The 24,980-nt window shown below is 46.3% G+C and overlaps 1 protein-coding gene across 6 annotated transcripts in view; it reads left to right on the plus strand.

Annotated features, from left to right (window-relative positions):
* TIAM1 (TIAM Rac1 associated GEF 1) overlaps positions 1-24,980 on the plus strand; it is a 216,092-nt gene that overhangs the window by 92,967 nt on the left and 98,145 nt on the right. For 4 of the 6 annotated variants that reach the window (XM_044284404.1, XM_044284405.1, XM_044284403.1 and 1 more), the window contains 2 exons: positions 18,492-18,939; positions 24,745-24,917. In XM_044284404.1, the coding sequence (XP_044140339.1) occupies positions 18,492-18,939; positions 24,745-24,917 (621 nt within the window). Of the gene's footprint in view, positions 1-374; positions 509-14,701; positions 14,775-18,491; positions 18,940-24,744; positions 24,918-24,980 lie in introns of those variants that run through there. The other 2 variants (XM_044284407.1, XM_044284408.1) reach the window with 2 other exon arrangements.

The raw sequence follows: 24,980 nt of genomic DNA on the forward strand, positions 1-24,980 counted from the left end.
TTCTGTGTAACGCTGCTCATCTCTGCCTGGTCATTAGGTCCTGACATCAGGATGTGATGTGTGTAGAGACTTTTATTAACAATGAATGATCACTGCTGTCCCTGAGATCGGAAAATCAAAGCGGTGCCCGGAGTAGTTGTCATGGGGAACGCCATGGTTGTACGGTCCGCCACAGTTTTGCGCGGTCCTCTGTGACCCGTAGCAACCGGCGTTAATGTTTATCGAGAGCCCGAAACTGGTTGCTGTAGAAAACGCTGATACCATCTGAGAGTGGTGTAATATGGTGACCGTAGGGGAAGCAGTGTTCCTGGAGACCGCAGAGACGCCCGTATCTCAGGAAACACGTGGCAGAAATGCTGCATTCAGATTTATCACTCGGTGCAAGCGTTTCTGGTAATGGACAAGTCCACTGCACGGCGGGTCTTCAAATCCACCTTGGGTCAAGTTTACATTTGGGGGAATGGGCACATTTGCAAGCCAAAGATATATGACGTTAGTGAGCCATGAGGTGAGGGAGATTTATTGAATTGGAGCGCAATCTAGCCCAGATGTTCATGTTGAACAGGCAGAGCTGCAGTGTAAAGCATGGTGTTTGGCTAGTACTTCTCTAAGCATTCATTGCTGACTTAGCGTGTTGCATTATGAGAAGTGTTGCTTTTATATATCGGACATTGTACACTAATCTCTTAGAGAACATGAACTTCCCCAGATACTATACAGAGGCTATGTTACAGTGTTTTATGTATGGGGGAATGTTGGCATTAAATGGGCATTTGTACAGTGCAGAGGACACGGCAGTTGCAGAGAGAGCAGAGCCTTTAGGTGTAATGGTAACGCCCCTGTTGCTCTTAGAGGCTCGTTTGCATATATTGAAACATAATTTTTCTCAGCAATGCGGGCACATGTGAACATAGGACCAACACAGATGCCATCAGCTGCCAAATGCATATGTAACAGGTCAGCCAGTTTCATAGGTACAGAACTGCTGACAGATGCCCTTTTAAAGAGGTTGTACAGCATTACAAAAACATGGCTGCCTCCTTCCCAAAACAGCACCACCCCTGTCCACAGGTTGTATGTGGTATTGCAGATCAGCCCAATTCACTTCAGTGGAGCTAAGCTGCAGTACCAGACACAACCTATAGACTGGGGTGGCGCCTTTCCTATTCCTGTACAACTCCTTTAGTGTCATGGGATTGATTGCCTACAACATTTTCGCCTCTTTCTTGGAATGTTGACCTTGATGTGACTGTCGGCAAAGGCTCGGCTCCTCTTACGGCCTGTTAATCCTGAAGGTGCGCTTTGTGCCTCCGTTGAGGGGTCTCCTCTCTAGTGTTTGGTAATCTGCCTGAGTGCTCCCACCTAATCCTGTTTAACGCGCAGTTCTGTTCGCTGGTGCCCCCGACCACTCCGGGGAGGCCAGCCCCATTTACAGATATCCTAATTGGCTTAAAGGGAACCTGTCACCTCTACTATGCTACCCTCACTGAGCGTTTCTAAATGTCCATTGTGTTACCCTAAACATATAAATTACACTTTTAATTTCATTTGCAGACGAATTCAATAAGTATTATGCATATTTGTACTTCCCGCCTTTTATGCAATTAACATAAGAGTCATATTTTTAAGCTCTGACTCATCTCAGGGACAGGACTCATCTCAGGTTAGGCTACTTTCACACTAGCGTTCAGAACGGATCCGTCTGCATTATATTAGCAAAAAAAAGCTAAGTGTGAAAATAGCCTCGGACGGATCCGTTCAGACTTTCAATGTAAAGTCAATGGGGGACGGATCCGCTTGAAGATTGAGCCACATTGTGGCATCTTCAAACGGATCCGTCCCCATTGACTTACATTGAAAGTCTGGACGGATCCGCACGCCTCCGAACGGCCAGGCGGACACCCGAACGCTGCAAGCAGCGTTCAGCTGTCCGCCTGTCCGTGCGGAGGCGAGCGGAGGCTGAACGCCGCCAGACTGATGCAGTCTGAGCGGATCCGCCTCCATTCAGACTGCATCAGGGCTGGACGGCTGCGTTCGGGTCCGCTCGTGAGCTCCTTCAAACGGAGCTCACGAACGGAAACCCGAACGCTAGTGTGAAAGTAGCCTTAATTTGCATTTGTATCAAATCGGGTTTTTTTACACAATAAAAGAGCTATGGGGACTGGGTATTGCGGATGTGCTAGCGGCCATCTAGCAGCCCATGTCCTCAGCTCTATACACAAAATCCCGGTGACAGGTTCCCTTTAAGTCCTCTGTAGCTTTGTCTGATCTTTGACGATGGAGTTTTGGTCTCCAGTCCTGCATTATACATTTGGTGTTGAGATTTATTTTTATTTTTTATTACCATTTCCTTTAAGGCTACTTTCACACTGGTGTTTTGGCTTTCTGTTTGTGACATCCGTTCAGGTCTCTCACAAGCCGTCCAATACCGGATCAGTTTTGCCCTAATGCATTCTGAATGGAAAAGGATCCGCTCAGTTTCCCTTCATTCCGTTTTGGTGTCCGTTTGATGAAACTGAGCCAAACGGATCCGTCCTGACACACAATGTAATGGGGACGGATCCGTCTTCTATGACATAATCTGACACAATAAAAAACGGATCCGTCCTCCACTGACTTTCAATGGTGTTCAACACGGATCCCTCTTGGCCATGTTACAGATAATACAAACGGATCTGTTCTGAACGGATGCAGACGGTTGTATTATCTGAATGGATCCGTCTGTGCAGATCCTTGATGGATCCGCACCAAACGCGAGTGTGAAAGTCGCCTAACCCATGATTAAGGTAAAAAATGATCTCATATAGTACATGGCAATCTCTTTATAACAAAGCTAGAACCAGCTCTGTGCCTCACATGGATCCAGAGATCTCCACATTCACTGCTCTGCTGCAGCTTGTGATGTGGCCTTTCTGCTGCAGCTTGTGGTGTGTCCTTTCTGCTGCAGCTTGTGGTGTGTCCTTTCTGCTGCAGCTTGTGGTGTGTCCTTTCTGCTGCAGCTTGTGGTGTGGCCTTTCTGCCGCAGCTTGTGGTGTGGCCTTTCTGCCGCAGCTTGTGGTGTGGCCTTTCTGCCGCAGCTTGTGGTGTGGCCTTTCTGCCGCAGCTTGTGGTGTGGCCTTTCTGCCGCAGCTTGTGGTGTGGCCTTTCTGCCGCCGCTTGTGGTGTGGCCTTTCTGCCGCCGCTTGTGGTGTGGCCTTTCTGCCGCAGCTTGTGGTGTGGCCTTTCTGCCGCAGCTTGTGGTGTGGCCTTTCTGCCGCAGCTTGTGGTGTGGCCTTTCTGCCGCAGCTTGTGGTGTGGCCTTTCTGCCGCAGCTTGTGGTGTGGCCTTTCTGCCGCAGCTTGTGGTGTGGCCTTTCTGCCGCAGCTTGTGGTGTGGCCTTTCTGCCGCAGCTTGTGGTGTGGCCTTTCTGCCGCAGCTTGTGGTGTGGCCTTTCTGCCGCAGCTTGTGGTGTGGCCTTTCTGCCGCAGCTTGTGGTGTGGCCTTTCTGCCGCAGCTTGTGGTGTGGCCTTTCTGCCGCAGCTTGTGGTGTGGCCTTTCTGCCGCAGCTTGTGGTGTGGCCTTTCTGCCGCAGCTGGCGGTGTGGCCTTTCTGCCGCAGCTGGCGGTGTGTGGCCTTTGTGGCTGCAGCTGGCGGTGTGTGGCCTTTGTGGCTGCAGCTGGCGGTGTGTGGCCTTTGTGGCTGCAGCTGGCGGTGCGTGGCCTTTGTGGCTGCAGCTGGCGGTGCGTGGCCTTTGTGGCTGCAGCTGGCGGTGCGTGGCCTTTGTGGCTGCAGCTGGCGGTGCGTGGCCTTTGTGGCTGCAGCTGGCGGTGCGTGGCCTTTGTGGCTGCAGCTGGCGGTGCGTGGCCTTTGTGGCTGCAGCTGGCGGTGCGTGGCCTTTGTGGCTGCAGCTGGCGGTGCGTGGCCTTTGTGGCTGCAGCTGGCGGTGCGTGGCCTTTGTGGCTGCAGCTGGCGGTGCGTGGCCTTTCTTGCTGCAGCTGGCGGTGCGTGGCCTTTCTTGCTGCAGCTCCCTTCCTTTCAGGGCTCAGTAGGCTTGTCTGTTGCACTGCTGCTCTCCCTGTAAGGCTAGTTTCAGATGAGTGTCTCCAGTGCAGAAAATGCTGTCCCTCTTACAGGACCTTGTATCTTCGGAATTAATGCCGTCCGTATACAGTTGATGACGCTGATCTGAAATTAGCCTGTCACAACCTCTAACAGTAGATACGGCTGGTGGCGGTTTAAGGATGGCACTCAGCATGTGCGACCACCTCAGCAATGTTATAGCAGCGCTACATAAACACATTTAAGGCCTCGTTCACATGACGGTGTCCGTATTGCGGTTTGCAAACCACAGATCCACAAAATACGGATACCTTCTGTGCGCGATCCGCATTCTTCTCTCTCCCATTGCTAGAAATGACTATTGATGTTCTATAGTTTGCGATACGGATGTGGACAGCACGGCAATTGACATCTGTGGGCAGATTTATTTAAAAAAAATTCAGACGCATTGGAATCAATGCTTCCGTGCGCAGTCCCCCCAAACAGTGCAGATCGGACTCAGATGCAAAATATGGTTGTGTGCATGAAGCCTTACTGATTCAGTCTCTAGCTGTATTTCACTTCTGATGACGTGCAGGTGTTTTTAGGGTTTTGTTTTTATAGCATATGACACTGATTAGATGCCATGGTCACTATTGAAGGGGTTAAATGGCCAGGTAGGGTGTGGAGACTTGCCGGAAGTACTCCAGGGTGTGGAGACTTGCCGGAAGTACTCCAGGGTGTGGGGACTCGCCGTTGCCGGAAGTACTCCAGGGTGTGGGGACTCGCCGGAAGTACTCCAGGGTGTGGGGACTCGCCGGAAGTACTCCAGGGTGTGGGGACTCGCCGGAAGTACTCCAGGGTGTGGGGACTCGCCGGAAGTACTCCAGGGTGTGGGGACTCGCCGGAAGTACTCCAGGGTGTGGGGACTCGCCGGAAGTACTCCAGGGTGTGGGGACTCGCCGGAAGTACTCCAGGGTGTGGGGACTCGCCGGAAGTACTCCAGGGTGTGGGCACTCGCCGGAAGTACTCCAGGGTGTGGGCACTCGCCGGAAGTACTCCAGGGTGTGGGCACTCGCCGGAAGTACTCCAGGGTGTGGGCACTCGCCGGAAGTACTCCAGGGTGTGGGGACTCGCCGGAAGTACTCCAGGGTGTGGGGACTCGCCGGAAGTACTCCAGGGTGTGGGGACTCGCCGGAAGTACTCCAGGGTGTGGGGACTCGCCGGAAGTACTCCAGGGTGTGGGGACTCGCCGGAGGTACTCCAGGGTGTGGGGACTCGCCGGAGGTACTCCAGGGTGTGGGGACTCGCCGGAGGTACTCCAGGGTGTGGGGACTCGCCGGAGGTACTCCAGGGTGTGGGGACTCGCCGGAGGTACTCCAGGGTGTGGGGACTCGCCGGAGGTACTCCAGGGTGTGGGGACTCGCCGGAGGTACTCCAGGGTGTGGGGACTCGCCGGAGGTACTCCAGGGTGTGGGGACTCGCCGGAGGTACTCCAGGGTGTGGGGACTCGCCGGAGGTACTCCAGGGTGTGGGGACTCGCCGGAGGTACTCCAGGGTGTGGGGACTCGCCGGAGGTACTCCAGGGTGTGGGGACTCGCCGGAGGTACTCCAGGGTGTGGGGACTCGCCGGAGGTACTCCAGGGTGTGGGGACTCGCCGGAGGTACTCCAGGGTGTGGGGACTCGCCGGAGGTACTCCAGGGTGTGGGGACTCGCCGGAGGTACTCCAGGGTGTGGGGACTCGCCGGAAGTACTCCAGGGTGTGGGGACTCGCCGGAAGTACGCCATGGGAAATAAATATGCCAAGAGGTATCTCCCAAGAAGAAGAACCATCTCACCAGTGCCACCTATTGGAAGTGGCTCCTTATGAGTCAATATACCACACGTGCCATATTCCATTATTGGACAGTAGGTCAAAAAGGTTGCCCAAAAATGCTGTGGACCTTCGTACCCTGTCTCTTTTCCCCAATTTTCATAGATGTCTCCATAGGCCGGCGACTGAGGAGCTGTAGGGTAATGCTCGCCGCATTGTACCTTGCAGAAGCAAATATTTACTAGGATTGTGTGTCTGCCCCTCGCCTTCCGCTGACCTCTGTGTACACGTGAAGAGTCAACCAGCCTATTGTCACACATGTCTTCTCCTATAATACTACAATATTGTTGCAACGCGACCTGCCAGCACCTGGATTAGAGGCAACCATTCATACGAGCATTCTCTGTGCGCAGTATTCTAATCGCATCAATGCAAGCTTCTAGTTCATGCTGAGACTTGTAGTCCCACTACAGAGGTCCTGTCTTGGTGGCTAAGTGGCAAACGATATTGCGTTGCAGCACTGGGGTCAAAGTTTGTGTATTCTCTGTGTTACTTCTGGTATTTTCAAAATCACCCTCCCAAAAACAGCTTATGAGACTGGTTGATGTTAAAGGGGTTGACTCCTCACTGACCATGACCACCCATCGACTGATTACCGCCTGGCTTATACAGCTGTGAGGAAGTGAAATATGACTGGCGGGCACAAAAATGTAGTATATTATGAAAAAAAATAAAAAAAAAACATATAAAAGCTCCCATAGGCAACCAAAAATGAAAGCCGGGCCCTTATTTGTTCATGTGGGCAACGGTCTTGCTCATGGCCCCCTTTCTCCTAGCGACTTTTAAAGCCGGAATTTCGGCACGGATTCCGCATTGTTTTCACTGGGAGGTTGAGCTCCCAGTTAGGGCATGTCCTTTCTTGGGGCAGATACCTCTGGAAGCCTCGATGGGTGTCTGTGGCTTTCCGATTAAAAAACTACGGTGGTTTCTGTCACTGAATACGCAGTGGCTTTTACCTTTGCGAAATCCGCTGTGTAAACGGTTTTGATAAATTAGACCACAAAACAACTACAGGATTGTAGTTCAAACTGCAGCTGGACAAGCAATCAATCGTTGATACAATCAGTTGTCCACTATACAGTTTGCCCATGATTAGTGACCATAACAATAAATGTAGGGGGCACACTACAAATGAAGAAAAGGGGTGCACTAACGCTTCAAATAGGATACTAGAACACCCAAAAAAAGCCACAAGGCCCAGAGAACCATAATAATGTGCACATCCATAAAGTGTAAAATCAATAAAGCAATTTATTAGACTACATAGACATACAGACAGTTTTTAAAAATTGGATACAAAAAAAATGTGTGCTGGTAAAAATGAAACCAAACACAGCGTCCACCAGAGTCCACAAATAAGGACACAACATGTATAGTCCGAGACACCATAAAATACAGTGCAATGTCAAATAAAGAATCAACAATGAATAACTAATAATGTAGCATCAAATAACATATATATATATATATTATATATTTTGGGTACATGTAATGATTGATTAACACCAGCTATGTAAAAAGGCGTACTAGTCGTCACTAAGGGGTTAAAATATCCAATAAGGCTACTTTCTCGTTCGCAGCAGAGCTGATCCGGTGTAGCGGGATAGGACTGCGTGCCCGGCAGACGCCATTGACTATAATGGGACCCGGTTACTCCCTGCCTTAAATGTTAGGATTCATCCGGGCAAAAACTGTTGCCTGCAAAATGATTTTTGTCCATCCAGATACCATTATAGTCAACGCGGTCCAGCGGGTACGCCGCACCGTGTGGCTATGCCGGATCTGGAGAACCCAGACAGGCTATTCTCTGCCGGATTAGCTTTGCAGAGAGTGTGAAAGTACCGTAGTCTAAAGTGTCGGCTGATCGGTGGAGTGTTAGACCGGCCAACGTCCTGGGTTCTCTTGATGATATCTTATAAATAAAAATAATTTTCGTATTCTGTAGGGCACCCTCCGACTTTGTGCAGGGCACATGCCAGGTGAAGCATGTACCTCATGATGTCACAAGCCAAACTGATGCCATTTTAGGTGTTGTCACCCAACTTTCCTGCCACCTTCAGGTTTGGTTTGTGTCACTACATCATTCTGGAGAAGAGGACAGCAGGGCAGCAACCTCCAAGGAAGCTTTTTAGGCATCCATATTTAACAGTATTTATAGAAAACTTGAAAGAAAAGAACGACTCGAGGTCGTAGGTTTACTGGTGGCTTTAGAGGGAATTCCCTCTAATTAAATCTAATTATTTAGTGGCTGCTGAGCCTGGAGAGCTCAGTGGTGTAACTCGGGTACATTTGAGGGCGACTGGTTATAGATCTTGTTTTCTTATGTGTTTACACATTCTCAGGAAATAAAAAGCGGATCTGTGACCACAGCACCACACCCCGTGGTTACCCGCACCTCTGGAGGTGCTGATCAGGGAGGCTGCAGTGCTAGGGTTGTTAGGGTGCTGTCAGATTTTGCTTGTCTTTTTCTGGTAGATACATGGTTTAAATTGGTTGTTCAGAATCAGAAAATAACATGGCTGCTTTCTATCAAAGGTAGCACCAAATCTGCCTATTGGTTGCACCTGGTATTAAAGTTCAGCTCCACTGGAGGAATGGAGCAGAGTTACTGTACCACGAACAACCCGTAGAGAGATGTGATGCTGTGTTTTTTGTTTTTTATGAAGCCTTGTGTTTCTATCTACCGGTATCTGTGCAAGCCCTTTTTAAGTCCTGCTGAGAGAGGCCGGCCAAGAGTCTCCACAACAGTTGCTTGTCAGGTCAGATTTTGGAAGCCCTACAATGCAATGTTGACCCTCATATTATGTCAAAGGGCATGATATCATCCCTAACTTGTAGGGTATTAACCCTTGAAGGTTTGGAAACCACTATGTAGTTTGGGTTTGGTGGCAGCTTTTAGTCTTGTGGTGAGTGCTGCTTCCTCATATGAACATTCACAGATGTTCACAGGTAAGGGCCTATCTCAAGTTTTCCCACCATGTATTGTACGTCAAGACCATAAACATCAAAAGGTTCTGTGCAGTCTGCTCTGGGTCGTCTTATTGTAATTCCTGAGCACTTTAGGTGGTAGCCTGGTTGTCTCCGTCATGTGCACCAAATGATTTTTATGTTGTTTCCATAATCTAAAACCCTAAGCCTGGCATTTGGAGCTATTCACTTTGGTTTTCTGAAGTTCTGTGATGTTTCACAGCACGTCCTGGTCAACTGCATCGTCTATATAAAGGTACATTAGATGTATTACAACCCTGCTCCCCTCATCTGCTGGCACTATAGATGGTCGGTGCCTGGATGTTATGTCTTCGTTGTGCAGCATGGTTGTGTTAACCTTTAGAAGTCAATGGAAGTAGTGTATCAGTGTAATCTTGCATGGTCTCCATTTACCTCTACTCGGTTCACAAGTGTTGGATCAACAAAAGCAAAACGGTGGAAGTAGTCCGGTTGCTGTAACCCACAGTTGGATCCTTGAGTACAGAACCTTTCATCCACACTTCCTGTTTTTTTTTTTTGTTTTTTTTTAGTGGACATGGTTTCAGGGGTTGACACTGCCTTTGTCTAAGGGTTCAAGTCTGACAAGAACATCTGCTTGTAATTTGATCTTCTTTGGATTTCTCTGGTCAGTGATGAACTTCTGTACAACATTTGGCAGGATGGGTGGGTGAGGGGGGTGTCAGTCAAAAGTTAATTTCCTACATTTTACCTCAGTGCTAGGCATGGACCCAGCAGAGGGCCAAACATGGGCTGTGATGAGTATTGCATCATATCTTGGTGGTGACACAATGGGAGGCTATGTGGATGTGTTGACACTTTAAAGACCAGACCTAGGAGATCTATTCAGTATTTGACGCTCATGTATATACAGTAGTCTCCAGGAAGTGTCTTTTGGCACCTTCATGTTATTATTTACGCGCAAGCTGAAGAACATTTTCGTGACGTTTCGAAGTCTTGGTAAAGGGTGAGAACCTTACTCAACATTGTGGCTCATCAGTTCTTCTAAACCAGTATAACCAGTTACATAAATACGTAAAACCCAGAATAAAACGCAGCAGCTGTAACATTAATCTAGGCTGTGGTTCCGGTCTGTGTTTAGGAAGTAACAAAGGCTCCCTGGAGAGCGGGGTGTGAGGATGAACAAATGGAGCGTAATAAATCCATGGAACCCAAGGCTATGCATAAGTGATCTTCTTCCTTCAGCTAAGAAATGCATTATGTATTATAGATTCCTGCTATTGTGCTCAAGCCTGAATACATGCAGACCACTTTTCGTCTCCAGGTTTTATATTAACGAGAACTATATTAACACTTTCCTGGGGAGCATAGTCCGAGAAGCGCCGAAACATTGTCCCATTGCAAAAAAAAAAACATAAACAAAAAAAAAAAAACGCTCCATCTGTAATTGGAACTAAACTGGTTTCATAGGGAATTAACCCAGCATTGCCCACATAGAGGATCAAATTAAATATAAGACACAAGGACTTCTTTCTGGGCTCATGAATGGGGTTAAACAAATATCAAGGCTGCATCCTTCCCCCCCCCCCCCCCACCCCCATGCATGCATCCAATTTTTTTTTGAAATGAGATCCATTCATTACTGTCCTAAATCCTTTCATTTCATATGTTAATCTGAATGGACTATTAGTTAGTGTCTCGGATGCTCCCTGTGTGACGAATAAGCCTCAGCGTAACAAAGTCCTAATGACTGATAACAGAGAATTTGCAAGTTAATGACTTAATATTGAAAGGCAGCGTTACAAGTAGCTGATCACACGAATGGTGGAGAATGTATGAGAAGCATACGAAGAATTTCCAAGAAATCCAGTGTGATTATGAATTATATATTTGGGCCTTTTCACTAGTGACTCTCCAGGTAGTTTAGTTTTTTGGAACATTCTCTCCCCTTAAAATGTGACACCCAGTATCCTATCCTACACCTATGATCTCACACTCAAAGGGTTAAAGGAAGCTGAGATATAGGGAGTTGTTTGCTGTGAGCCTACAGGTGGCCATACACATTAGACAGAAGTTTAATGGTTCAACAGCTTCTGGTGATCAATTGTTTCCCAGACAACGCAATACACCTTTTAGCCCATATTGGCCATTATATTTGTTCAGACTGGCCATACATGTTCAACGAAACCGGGCAGTGGGTGAAAGATCTTTCTGGGAATGTTTTTTCAAAGAACAAACTTCTGTTCATAAATGATCCTTCTCTGAACAAAAGCTCTTTCGTCTGACTATCCGACGAATATAATTAACATGGGCGACTTCTTTTCAAACTATAATGGTCTGTTGTGGATTGGCCAAAACGTCGTTTTGGTTCAAATTGTCAATTTTTATCAACTTTAGACTAAATGTGTTATATGTATGGTGGGAACACTGGTGACCAAAAAAATCTCTTCCCTGGTTCGCTAAATTGGTCTTTTGTTGACCTCGGTGTGCCTTCATGTCATGGAGAAATCAAGGAGGCACTGTGGGGACCTCGTAACAAAAGTGATTAGGATGTTCATGTATATGCAAGTTCTCCCCGATCATACCTGAATTTTCGATTTAGGCATTAAACCAGTGTTGGCCTACACATTGGGGAAGAAACGGGCATGTTGGGTTTCAGTAAGCCTAACACGAGGGGTGGAAGTCGAGAGGAAACGCTGTCGCTGTTTGGCTGACTGCTCTCTGAGGTATATTGCCATGTTAGAATGGTTGTCCAGGCATGCTCTCCTGCCTAATCTGACATCAGGCATACAGACACTTACACAACCTTCTTGACATACACTACTTAATGAGATCTGTGCATGATGCTTGCTGGGTGACAGACTACCCAGTGCTATGCTCGTTCACTCCATACCCAATTTCAGACCGGGTAAAGAGTTTGCCAGGGCAACCCCTTTAAAGCTATCTTCGTAGAGAAGTATATTAACTGGACCCGTATCTGATCTTGGGTGGTTGTTGCTGGTAGTTATTGCCTCCCATATGCTGCTTCTGCTGCTGTAAGACTGTCGGTGCCATCTGGTTATCATGTTGTGTGTTGATAATATGGTAAAAGGCTCTGGAGGTTGTCACCTCCAGAGATTCCCCAGATGTCATCTTTGTTTAGGGATTCTCTTATATAAACACATGATGATATAGTGTCCAGCAGATGGTCCTTTCTTGAAGGAACATGACTTATTTTATGATCTACAACCTTCATGACCATTAGATGGTCCTTCATTTCTTTGTCGCTGAACTCAAACTTTGACTTGCAATGCTGTTTGCCACCACTTTGCAAACAGCAAATCCTTTCCATAGACTACAGTGCTACAGCACCCCCATCTAAGGGTTATTTCACACTAGCTTTTTGGCTTTCCGTTTGTGAGATCCAAAACGGATCAGTTTTGCCTTAATACACCCTGAACGGAAAAGGATCCGCTCAGAATGCATCAGTTTGCCTCCGTTCAGTCGCCATTCGAAGCGGAGCCAAACGGATTTATCCTGGCACACAATGTAAGTCTATGGGGACCGATCCGGCACAATAGAAAACTGATCCGTCTCCCATTGACTTTTAATGGTGTTCAAGACTGATCCGTCATGGCTATAGAAGACATAATACAACCGGATCCGTTCACGATGGATGTATGCGGTTGTATTGTTATGGAAGCATTTTTGCAGATCCATGACTGATCCGCAAAAAAAACGCTAGTGTGAAAGAACCCTAAGTCCACTAATAGCAGATGCTTTTTGGCATAGTTCTGCAACATTCTGGAAGTCTGTGATGGATTAAGCCTTTAATTAAAATTTACATAGTCCATATAGTTGACCCTTTTTGGCTAGTACACTTATCTTTTTGGAAATTTTCCCTTTTCCCTATTTTCCTTGGAAGATCTGGATTCTCAACTGTGATCAGTAGACCCGACAGTGATGTCCTTGCATGAATCCCCATGAGCCAGATCTGTTTGAGTGACTAGGGTTAAACAAGCTCATAAGTGGTGGTCAGATCAATCAGAGTAATTAAGGTCCCTCTGATGGGTCTTTAAGGATTCCTTCAGATTTTCCGGGATAGATTCAGTGTCTCTTGAATTTGGTCCTCACAATTTGCATAATCCCCTTTTGAAGTTCCTAATCCCTTTCGCCCCATGAAAATGCACCACTCTCCTTTTTTCTGCTGGACTTCGCATGTACCCTGTGTACAGATTACCCCGTCTTTAGCGCAGGATAAATAATAAGGTATTCCCTGTTCATAGGGAAATTGAGTTCCTAGGGGAAAGGCCCCCCCATGGTTCCCTGATCATCAAAGCGTCTCTGGAGGACCTAGCATGTCTGTGCCTTACATGGAAAGCCTATTGATTCCAATGAGAACCATGTAATTATTCCTTTCTCCTGCAGTGGCGCTGTAGAGAAAAGACATACCTGGTGATCGATGGCGATCTCAGGTTTAAAGGGGTTATCCCATGAGTAATGTAAAAAAAATGAAAATCCGACATCATATAGCACATGGCAATCTCTTTATGGCAAATTTAGAACCAGCCCTGTACCTCACATGGAACCAGAGATCTCCACATTCACTGCTGCAGCTGGTGGCGGTTGAAGGTTATAACTAAGCATGGATGTCAACCTCAGTGAGCAGGACACAGAATTAAGAAAGATAACAAACAGCAGGTGGCGCTGTACAGATTGATTTCATTGAATAACTCAGTGACTGTACAAAATTTTTAATTACATGCAATTACAAAATTATTCAGATCCAAGTGCTGGTTTGAAAACTGTAGAATTTTTTTTGTGAGGCAACCCCTTTAAGACCTCCTGTGATCATCTTATTGTTGGCTTAAGTTAAAAGGGTTGTGTCATCTGAGACAATGGGGGCATACCGCTAGCATATGCCCCCATTGTCTGAGAGGTGCCGGTCCCACCGCTTGAACCCACACCTGTATCTAGAACGGAGCCCTGAAAGTGGTGGCTGGAAGACGGCAGTCTGGCCACCACCAAGAGCTCTCCCCATGGAAGTGAATGGCCCCCGCTCCGTTTCACTTCTATGGGCTCGACAGAAACAGCCCCATAGAAATGAATGGAGGGCGGCTGAGCATGCGCAGTGCGCCCTCATCACTCTCGGGGCTCAGTTTAGGAGATAGGTGTGGGACCCGCACCTACCAAACAATGGGGGCATATCCTAGCAATATTCCTTCATTGTGTCAGATGAGACAACCCCTTTTAAGCTGACCATACAGATACGATTGTGAACAGCCGGATCCGTTCATCATGCCATCCGTGGCCGACAATCCGTGACAGATCACTTTTTTTGGCAGATGGTTGTCGGGAACAATGTATGATAGTTGCACAAAATGATAAAGGCTTTCTAAATGTATCATTTATTGTTTTCAAGATCTCGGCTTCCACTCACTGAATGGAAACCTTCTATGCTGACATTTAGAGGATCTTTCCTGGTCATGAGAGGATCACACAGGGGCACACAGCTCTAGGCATATTCACATATTCTTGCAGAAACATGGCTGAGAATCCGTTCATCTGAATTGGGTTTTCACAGCAGCAAGTGGTTGGAGGAGGGAATGGTTGCCGATCTGTCAGGATCAGATTCCTCAGTGGGCTTATGGGTATGGCCAGCTGAAGGAAAGCATTTACATTACTAGGACTTTTTCTCCTCTGCTTGTAGTCAATGAATGAGTCCATTCATTGACTACAAGCAGAGATCTTGAGGAATTGATGGATAAATGTATAAGTAGCAAATAAGCCGCTCAGACGAAGAAAAAAGAGCCCCGCTCTATGCTAGCCTCGTGCCTGTGTTTTCCTGCCGAGAACAGACTTCCCTGCCCCTGATGCATGTGGATTCCTGCCGCTGCGTGTTGTGGACGGTCCCTCGCGTGTGACGCTGCGGGAAGGTGCATATTTCATGCTGGGCAGGTAAGAGCCGGCCTTTGTTTGCCATAAAGATATGTCAGATCTGACATTCACCCTGAAGGAAGATTGAGCTTAAAGAGGAGCTGTCGCCTCTCCTGACATGTCTGGTTTAGTGACTACGTCATTCCCCAAGTAATAACCCTTCTGGAGCATCTGTTCTTATGACTGTGTGTTGTGCCATTCCTCTGTTCTTCCTACTGGAATTTTATGTAAACAGTTGGGGGAAGGGCTGCCAGTATCAAAGGGTAACACCCAGATGGACCCCTCTAGCTGACTGTTAGCAATACCCTCATAGACTTCCTGTAGGAATAGCAGAAGAGCGGCATATTATAGAGTCGTAAGAACAGACGCTCCTGAATTATTGTTACATGGGAAATGTAAGTAGTTAATAACTTCGAAGTGTCTGAGAGGGGACGGGTCAGGTCAAAATGTAGTCCCATCAGTTTCTTGGACATAAGTAGTTTATATGTGCCAGAGACCCCTTTTTCTCATGGAACGGCAGTGGGACCATCCTGTCAGTCATCACCCAGCTTCCCTGGAGTCCTGCATTTCTAATCTGACAAGTTTGCTGATTCACACCTCTGTGTAACCGATCCGGCAGCCTGCCAGAGTTCACCGGGTCCAGCCTTGCCAGACACTGCCGTTCACCACCGGGCCCAATTGACTGTAGTAGGATGCTGCGGGGATCCGTCTGCTTTTCGGCAAAATGCCAGCTTTAGGGTGATCAACAAATATTTCATGCGGTGCTTCTTGTCAGTGGCTGGATCTGGCAAACTGTTGGATCAGTTAAAGGGGTTCTCAGAGTATTACCTTTCATGACCTATTCTCTGGATAGGTTATCGATATTTTATCAGCGGGGTCTGATACCCAGGACCCCCTGCCGCTCAGCTGTTAGAAGAGGTCAGGCAGTCCGTGAGCCCCGCGGCCTCTTCCTAGCCCATGTGATGTCGCCATACATCGGTCACGTGGCCTACTTGCAGCTCCGCCCCATTGGAGTGAATGGGGCGGAGCTGCAATACCAAGCACAGCCATTCTATAATGTATGGCGCTGTGCTTTGAAAAGCTGGCGGTAGCCAGCTATGCTCACCAGAGCTCCGGTGAGTGCAGTGGTTCCCTGAAACAGCGGATTGTCGGGGGTGCTGGGACTTGTACCCCCGCTGATGTGATAATGATGACATATCGTGAGGATAGTTCATCATTAGCAATTGCTGGAGAACCCCTTTATCAGAGGTGTGAACCTACCCAAAGCGCAGCATTTTGGCCGGTGTAGCTCAATGTCCCTTCGCGGGAGACATTGTGTCATCACTCTCCACCTATTACAGTGGTTTGTATGTGTCCTTCTACAGATGTAGCAGTGCTGAGTTTGTTCTTGTTGCACTGTCAGGCTTCTTTCGCGGCACTTTTTTTTTTATATCCTTGTAGTGGGCTTGTTCTTCTACACCATCCGAGCAGCAGGCGGAGACTCTTCTGAGACAGTAGATGTCATACTATTAGTAGCCAAGTCTAGGTTGCGGTCATGGAACATAGCGGTGTAATAATGGAGAAGAACCCGGAAATAATCATTAAGTAAGATTCAACTTCTAAGACCCAACAGCAGTTTCTATTTAACAAACAGTTTTAATTACCGCGTAAGCCTGCGTTAGTAGTAGCGGGGCGCCGGGGTCCAGCTGTGTGGCTGAGTTATACGCAGACAACCTGCGCGTGTGCCATTCCTCTTCCATGATCATCCGATACTTTATTTAAAAGCTGCAGGACATTTTCTAATATGTAGAGATATTAATGGTGCTCCTCCTTTATGCTGAGTAAGCCGCTCGGCGCCTCCGTAAAATGAATATGAGGCCAATGAGTTATATTTTCAGACTCGATATTGGGCTCGAGGAATTGGCGCTGAAGAGTCTCAGGTCTCTGTTTAGCTGCAGATGTTGCTGCAGGCGTCACAGCGCTGCTGCCGGTCTGCGTATTCCCCATCTACATTTAGTGAATAATTAAATACATGATGTGACAATAATCCACTCGCTGCCAAGGCGCCATCCACACCGCAGGGGGCTGGCACTGAAAAATATACCAGAGGCCAGGAGATGATGCCTGTCAGTCACCGATTAGCGCCTGTGAAATATGTTTTCTGTACCTAATGCATAATCAGTATGGGTAAGATTTAAAGGAGACGTGACTTGATGATTATTTACTTTCCATACATAACGTTTCCGTTATTCTGTTCAGGTGGTGGTTTCCCAGTTTTTCCAGATTCCTGGATGGAAAAACTGCCTTATGAGTCATGCAGAACTATAGGGACCTGGCAACAGGTGTTCAGTTTTCCTACAGTGCCACAACTGGAGAAATTAGGGATTGCAGTGTGTCCATTTGAATCAACAGGTTTCTGTGTAATGCAGGAAAGGACGGGTCCTCCAGAGCGAGGGGTGCTATTTCTACCTCTTCTCTGCCCAAGAGATGAGGATCTTGAACAGAGGAGCCCCCTTTATTAACGTTATATTTTCGATGACTTTTTTTTATATGAAAGTCGTTTTTTTTTAAACTAGACAAACCCTTGAAGGGATACTGAGTTAAAGGAGTATTCCAGTTTACATTAAAGGCTATGTACACCTTCGGAGGTAATAAAAAAAAAAGAAAAAAAAAGTATGATTACATGTAAAAATATTGAGCTGTTCTGTCACAAAGGATTAACAGTTTTTCTAGCTGTGTGACTGGTACTTTAACTTTGTGCTGGTCATCTAATAAACCTCATCCCTAAACTACTGAGAGGTCGTAAACACTTATTTAAGCCACATTCTTATCAGAAAGAAGAACTGAGCTTTAATGAGTGTTTATAAGGTCAGAGAGCAGAGATAAGGAGCAGTCTGCTCCCCAACTGACGGAAAAGACAGAAAATCCAAAGGGTGCTACTGGAGCATGTCAGCTCTGTACAGAAAAAAGGGCTCCATATTTTTAATAAAGATCTATTAAAAAAATTATTTTTAGCTCAACATGAGTACAATGCAATAATAAAAAAGAAATTGGTACCAAAGGTGTACATAGCCTTTAAGCTATCCCATATTCACAGTATAGGGGATAAGGGATTGATGGGGGTACTACCTTTGGTATCCCCATTAATCACAAGAACGGTCGCCTTGTACCACCTGCAGCCTCCTGAAATAAATGGCGGGGGCGGTCGGGCATGAATGCTGCCACTCGATTTATTTCTATAGGAGTTCCGGAGAGTGCTGTACTCGGCTATCTCCAGATCTCCCATAGAAACGAATAGAGCGGCAGTACGCATGTCCGACCGCCACAAGCCTGACCATCCAGCTTTGACATTCCACTATCTTGTACACTTCATTGCTGGAACATCATAAATGTTGCTCATGCGTGGTATTTCACATTTCCACTTGCTTTTCCTGACAAGGAGCAAATGTGGTGACTGGTTCCCATTAATTTCAGTGGCCGCTATATAATGCTTAATGTCCCCTGTGGTGACGCTAGAGGAAAATTGAATAATTGATACCTTATTTCAGTTGGTCGCTCAAAGCTTCTGCCATGAAATACCCTGGTAGCAGCTTATTTTAGAGGTGGTTCTAAGAAAATTAGACTGTCCAAAGTGGACAACCTCTATACAGATTGTCAGAACATTTTGGGTCACATCCTTGTGAATCGGAGTCTAATAAGTTTATGACCTTGTCCCTATGTGATAAAACGACTTAAACAATAATTTGTTGTATTTTGTAGGATGTCAACACCGGCGGCGAAGGGAGCGAGTTTACAGACAGCGGCATCGATGCAACCACCGCTGACACGGACTTTACGTCACGTCGCTCTAATGCCACCATGTCCAGTTACTCGCCCACCACAAGCCGAGCCTTTATCGGAAGTGACAGCGGCAGCAGCTCAGGAGATGCCCTCCGCCAAGGAGTCTATGAGAACTTCCGTCGAGAGCTGGAGATGAGCAGCTCCAGAAGGGAGAACTTGGAAGAGGCCAGTTCAGCAATGAGCGACGAGCAAAGCAGCGGCACTTTAAGCTCCCCAGGCCAGTCTGACATTCTCCTGACTGCCGCCCAAGGAACCGTGCGGAAAGCTGGGGCGCTGGCCGTGAAGAACTTCCTGGTGCACAAGAAAAATAAGAAGGTGGAGTCTGCCACCCGGAGGAAGTGGAAGCATTATTGGGTCTCTTTAAAAGGTAAGATGAAAGAACCCTAGAACCCAAAGGGGTTCCTTAAAAATTGATTACCTATCTTTGGAATTTACCATCAGTATTAGGCCTCTTTCACACTACAGTATGTTGAATTCAGTGTTTTGCGTTCCGTTTTTCACGGATCCGTTGTTCCGTTTTTTGCTTCCGTTGTGGCTCCGTTTCCGTTCAGTTGTTCTGTTCCTGTTTTTCCGTATGGCAAATACAGTATACAGTAATTTTATATAAAAAATTGGGCTGGGCATAACATTTTCAGTAGAAGGTTCCGCAAAAAAACGGAACGGATACGGAAGACATAAGGATGCATTTCCGTATGTGTTCAGTTTTTGCGGATCCATTGACTTGAATGGAGCCACGGACCGTGATTTGCGGCCAAATATAGGACATGTTCTATGTTTTCAACGGAACGGAAAAACGGAAACAGAATGCATACGGAACACATTCCATTTTTTTGCGGAACCATTGAAATGAATGGTTCCAGTATAGGGACCGTATACGGAACGCAAAAAAACGGACCGCAAAACGGAAAAAAAAAACGGTAGTGTGAAAGAGGCCTTAGGCTACTCTCACACTAGCGTTCTTGCTGGATCCGGCAGGGTTTAGCAAAAAAAACGCTTCCGTTACTGATAATACAACCGTCTGCATCCGTTATGAACGGATCCGGTTGTATTATCTTTAACATAGCCAAGGCGGATCAGTCATGAACTCCATTGAAAGTCAGTGGAGGACGGATCAGTTTTCTATTGTGTCAGAGAAAACGGATCCGTTCCCATTGACTTGTATTGTGGGTCATGACTGATCCGTCTTGCTCTGCATCCCAGGACGGAAAGCAAACTTCAGCATTCTCTCCGGTATGAGAATGGAATGCATTTTGGAGCATTCCGTTCTCTGTTCAGATACGTTTTGTCCCCATTGACAATAAATGGGGACAAAACTGACTCGTTGTTTTCCAGTATTGAGCCCCTTGACGGATCTCGGTACCGGAAAATATTAACGCTAGTGTGAAAGTAGCCTTAATCGGTGGGGGTCTTATTCTTACCACTGCCTTTTGCAGACCCCTCATGTCCTTCATTGTTTATCAGTTACAGCGGAAAGTAACAGTATGACGTTGTGCTTCACGGAGCAATGTAAGTAATGAAATAGGTGCGGCATTTGCCGAGAAATTCATAACCCTTTCAAACAGCTGATTGGCTGGATTGCCGACAGTCGGACCCAAACTGTTATTATATTGATTGCCTATGCTACCGACTGGCCTCCAATTTTTCCAAGTCCTAGAAAACTTCTTTAACCTATCCCTTGTAAAACATCCCATCTACATGAGACATTGCAGATAGGATATCCAGTTACAGGTCCTCCAACCTAAATTTAATTTAACAAAATATATAATACCATAGTAACCAAGCACGGTTTGTTTTAAGACTCGGGCTCTGTTCACATATGTGTCTGATCCATCACCTGATGGACACCAGTGGCGACCCTGGGTCCCATATTGACTTACTGTGGGGTCTTTATGGCTCCCCAGTGGTGTCTGTCATTATGGCAACAGCAGTAGTTCTGTGTCCTATTGCTCCCATCAAAAATGACGGGATCTGCGATAAAGGCTTCTGTCGGAGTGGCCAATGCAGATGGGAACATGGCCTTCTGAGCTTTAGTGTCCCTTCTCTGCTTTCTGATAACTCCGGTCGAAATTGCTTCTGAATTTCCTGGCACCCCCGCTGAGACGGCAGTTTTTCTAGGCCGTGTTCCATAGCAACCAGACACTCTCAAATCTGGGTTGACACAATTATATGAGCAGTTCTTATGGATCTATAGTTGGCTATCCCTATAAAGAATATTGTAGAAGCACAGGATAGGGACAGAGACTCTCGTTTTATCTCTTTCTTGACAGGACTCCTTCTTGTCTCTGTCTTTTTCTGGACAGAACTCCCTCTAATCATTAGCTCTTCCTAGATGGCACTCTCTCTTTTTGGATGGGGCTCTCTCTTATTGTATCTTTCTAGATGGGGCTCTCTTATTATCTCTTTCTAGATGGGACTCTCTCTTATTATCTCTTTCTAGATGGGGCTCTCTCTTATTATCTCTTTCTAGATGGGACTCTCTCTTATTATCTCTTTCTAGATGGGACTCTCTCTTATCTCTTTCTAGATGGGACTCTCTCTTATCTCTTTTTAGATGGGGCTCTCATCTCTTTCTAGATGGGGCTCTCTCTTATCTCTTTCTAGATGGGGCTCTCTCTTATCTCTTTCTAGATGGGGCTCTCTCTTATTATCTCTTTCTAGATGGGGCTCTCTCTTATCTCTTTCTAGATGGGGCTCTCTCTTATCTCTTTCTAGATGGGGCTCTCTCTTATCTCTTTCTAGATGGGGCTCTCTCATCTCTTTCTAGATGGGACTCTCTCTTATCTTTTTCTAGATGGGACTCTCTCTTATCTCTTTCTAGATGGGACTCTCTCTTATCTCTTTCTAGATGGGACTCTCTCTTATCTCTTTCTAGATGGGACTCTCTCTTATCTCTTTCTAGATGGGACTCTCTCTTATCTCTTTCTAGATGGGACTCTTATCTCTTTCTAGATGGGACTCTCTTATCTCTTTCTAGATGGGACTCTCTTATCTCTTTCTAGATGGGGCTCTCTCTTATTATCTCTTTCTAGATGGGGCTCTCTCTTATTATCTCTTTCTAGATGGGGCTCTCTCTTATTATCTCTTTCTAGATGGGGCTCTCTCTTATTATCTCTTTCTAGATGGGGCTCTCTCTTATTATCCCTTTCTAGATGGGACTCTCTCTTATTATCTCTTTCTAGATGGGACTCTCTTCTCTTTCTAGATGGGACTCTCATCTCTTTCTAGATGGGACTCTCTCTTATCTTTCTAGATGGGACTCTCTCTTATCTTTCTAGATGGGGCTCTTATTATCTCTTTCTAGATGGGGCTCTCTTATTATCTCTTTCTAGATGGGGCTCTCTCTCCTCATTATCTTTTTCTGGATGAAGCTTTATCTCTTTTGCTGCCTCTTTCTGTCACTTGGTTATTATTATGGCTGTTCACGTAGCTTGTGGACCCGATACTTTTCATGTTTTAGCCCTCAGTGATATATTCTTTTCACCGTCTCATGTCCTCCTCCCCGGGCTGGACATCTGGGCTTCATCTATAAGTGACGATCGCCCTTCTCTTGGCGGTGACCTGGATCCAGCATTCTTTACATCATGGTTGAAGGTTTCACATGGGAGTGGTCACGTATTGTGTATTAGTTGCTTCCCGGCTTTGCATGATTTTTGGATGCGATCAGAGTGTTTCTTCTGTCAGGGCTGGGATCGTACATGTTAAGTGCATCCTCCCATCTGACAGTCTGGAATTAATTTTTAAAATACATGTATAAACCAGAGTTCACATAGAATAGCAGATTGATCTCGGTTTATGTCATGACATTTTTGCTTTCATTTTATCTACCTTTTCATTTCTGTAACTGCTTGTTTAGATGGTTATCCTCGCTTTTCTTTAAACACCTAGATCCGCTTTCCCTGCCTGCAGGACCTCCGGAGCCCCCAAATATCTTTCTCTTGCTCTCTTTCTGATCGAAGACTTGTCAAGAGTTGCAAGACGTTGTCCAGGATTAGAAAAGCATGTTTGCGTTCTTCCAGAAATTGTCTGTGGACAGTGGACTGTGCCTGGTATTACAGCTCTATTGGAATTGCAATACCAGACACAAACTGTGGACTGGTGTGGCACTGTTTGCAAAGGAGGGCAGCCATGTTTTCTAATTCTAAACAACAACTTTAAGCAAAGGAAAGAAAATATATATATATATATATATATATATATCTTTTACATATTCAACAACACCGTTCAGAGATGGTCATTGTTCACATTGGTCCCTGTTGGGGCTCATCATCTAAGGGGTTGTCCCATTACAAGAACTTACCTTCTATCCTCAGGAGAAGGGATTAGTGTCTGATTGGCGGGGGTCTGACCACTGGGGGCACCACTGATTACAGGACTGGGAGCCCGCACTCCCTGTTTGAATGACGCGGCATGTGTGTCCACAACTCCATGGGACTGCTGGCGATAGAGTACAAGTGCTCGTCCATGTCCGGAGGCCCCGTAGAGCAGACTGGAGAAGCAGCGTGCATGTGTGACCACAGCCCCATTCAAATGGGGGAGCACAGGCTTCCATTCTCGTAATTGTCGGGGGCCCCAGCATTTGGACCTCCACGATCAGACACTTATGACCTATCTTGTAAATAAGGGATAAGCTGTCATAATGAGACAACCGCTTTAACCTATCCATATGGTTTTGGAGTGTTGGGGGAAACAAGAGTACTAAGAGGAAACCCATGCAAACGCTGGGAGGACACACAACCTCCATGCCAATGTTCACTTGATCGGATTAGCAACTGTGCTAATCACCAAGCCATCCATCTACTTGTGAACCTACCCTACAGACAGCTACCCCGGGGGTCAGTAGTTATCACCATGTGAAGTTTAATTTTACCATACACCATTTACCTTTAAATTGAATGGTTGGCCACCATGGATAAGCTGGGTCTGCCAGAGCAGGAGCCGCTGTTAGTGTGAAAGCACATGGACAGAAGGCATCTTGACGGTTATATAGGTGGTCTTACAACTTTCCCAACATCACAAGACTACTTTTTCCTGAGCCTTTAAAAGCAATGTTGCTGCTGGAGCTCCATGCTCTCCTTTTCCAGCCTCCTACAGTGCAGCACAAAGCCAGATGGAACCTCAGGGAGTCTCCTCCATGTTCTCGTCTCCTCTGCTTAGCTCAGGTCCTGGCAAACTTTCCTTCACTGGAACCGCTCACGTTGGCTTTTCTCTCCAGAGCAGCAACTTTAAGAGCGAAAAGGGCCTGGGATGGGTTAGATGATGACAAAAGTGATCCCAAGTGTTGTGTGGAAGCTCATATGGTTATCATTTCTGGAGCATTCACCAAGGTCAGTATCCTCATGTAGCCTATAGGTGCCCCCCACTCTTCTGAGGGCCACTAAACCCACAATATGTCCTTTATTATAGATCTGCTCGTATCATTCACACATATAGAAGGAAATGTCTCTGGAGCTAGAGATATGTGATATGAAACAGTGATCATGTGGAAGGAATTTTACTGGGATTTCTGTCTCTTTCCTTTTCGTCTTCTCTGCTTTTTTTTTTTTTTTTTTTTACTTTATCCCCTTCTATATGAATATACCTAGCGCCAATGCCTAAAAAGATGTCTATAGGAGTTAAATACCTACTTGAACATCCAATACCTATATAAACCACATCATACACAAAGTAGAAATGCATAAATATGTTTATTAGTAATAAATAAAATACATAATTGGCAAAAATGTATATGCTAGTTCTACCCACACACGAGGAGGGGGCCTTGGCGAATCAAAAAACAACAACAAATTGAACAAAGATCCACTAAAATAACGAATACTGACCACACGGGTTATCATCCACCCTCTTGCCCCTTCTATATGACATGGACGACCAGTCACTCGAATGGCTATCATGTAATACTATATTTCCCCTGTAGAGGCCACTGCAGGGTAAATATATTGCTTGCTACAACTTTATGACCTGCAGCGATCATCTGATTGCCAGGTTGGCATCATTACTAGATGTGGTTGTCAGCAGTACCTTTCATCTTAAATTGTCCCTAGGAAGTTCTGTCTGTGACATACATACCGCTGGACTATTGGTGCTGGATTATGAGGGGGGCAATAAAGTAGGGGTTTTAACTGCAGGGGTCATCGGTCAGTGATCTTCACCCATTTTGTGGTCTCATTTTCAGGGTGCACTCTGTTCTTCTACGAAAGCGACAGCCGCTCTGGTATAGATAACACCAGTATCCCGAAGCATGCCGTGTGGGTGGAGAACAGCATCGTACAGGCTGTGCCAGAGCATCCCAAGAAAGACTTTGTATTCTGCCTCAGCAACTCGCTCGGTGATGCCTTCCTCTTTCAGGTGGGTGAACCTCCACTGCTGCATCCTATACAGTGTTAGCCATTTCTCAGTCCTATGGGAGTT

The sequence above is a fragment of the Bufo gargarizans genome, chromosome 3 (assembly GCF_014858855.1).
Source record: "Bufo gargarizans isolate SCDJY-AF-19 chromosome 3, ASM1485885v1, whole genome shotgun sequence".
NCBI lineage: Eukaryota > Metazoa > Chordata > Amphibia > Anura > Bufonidae > Bufo > Bufo gargarizans.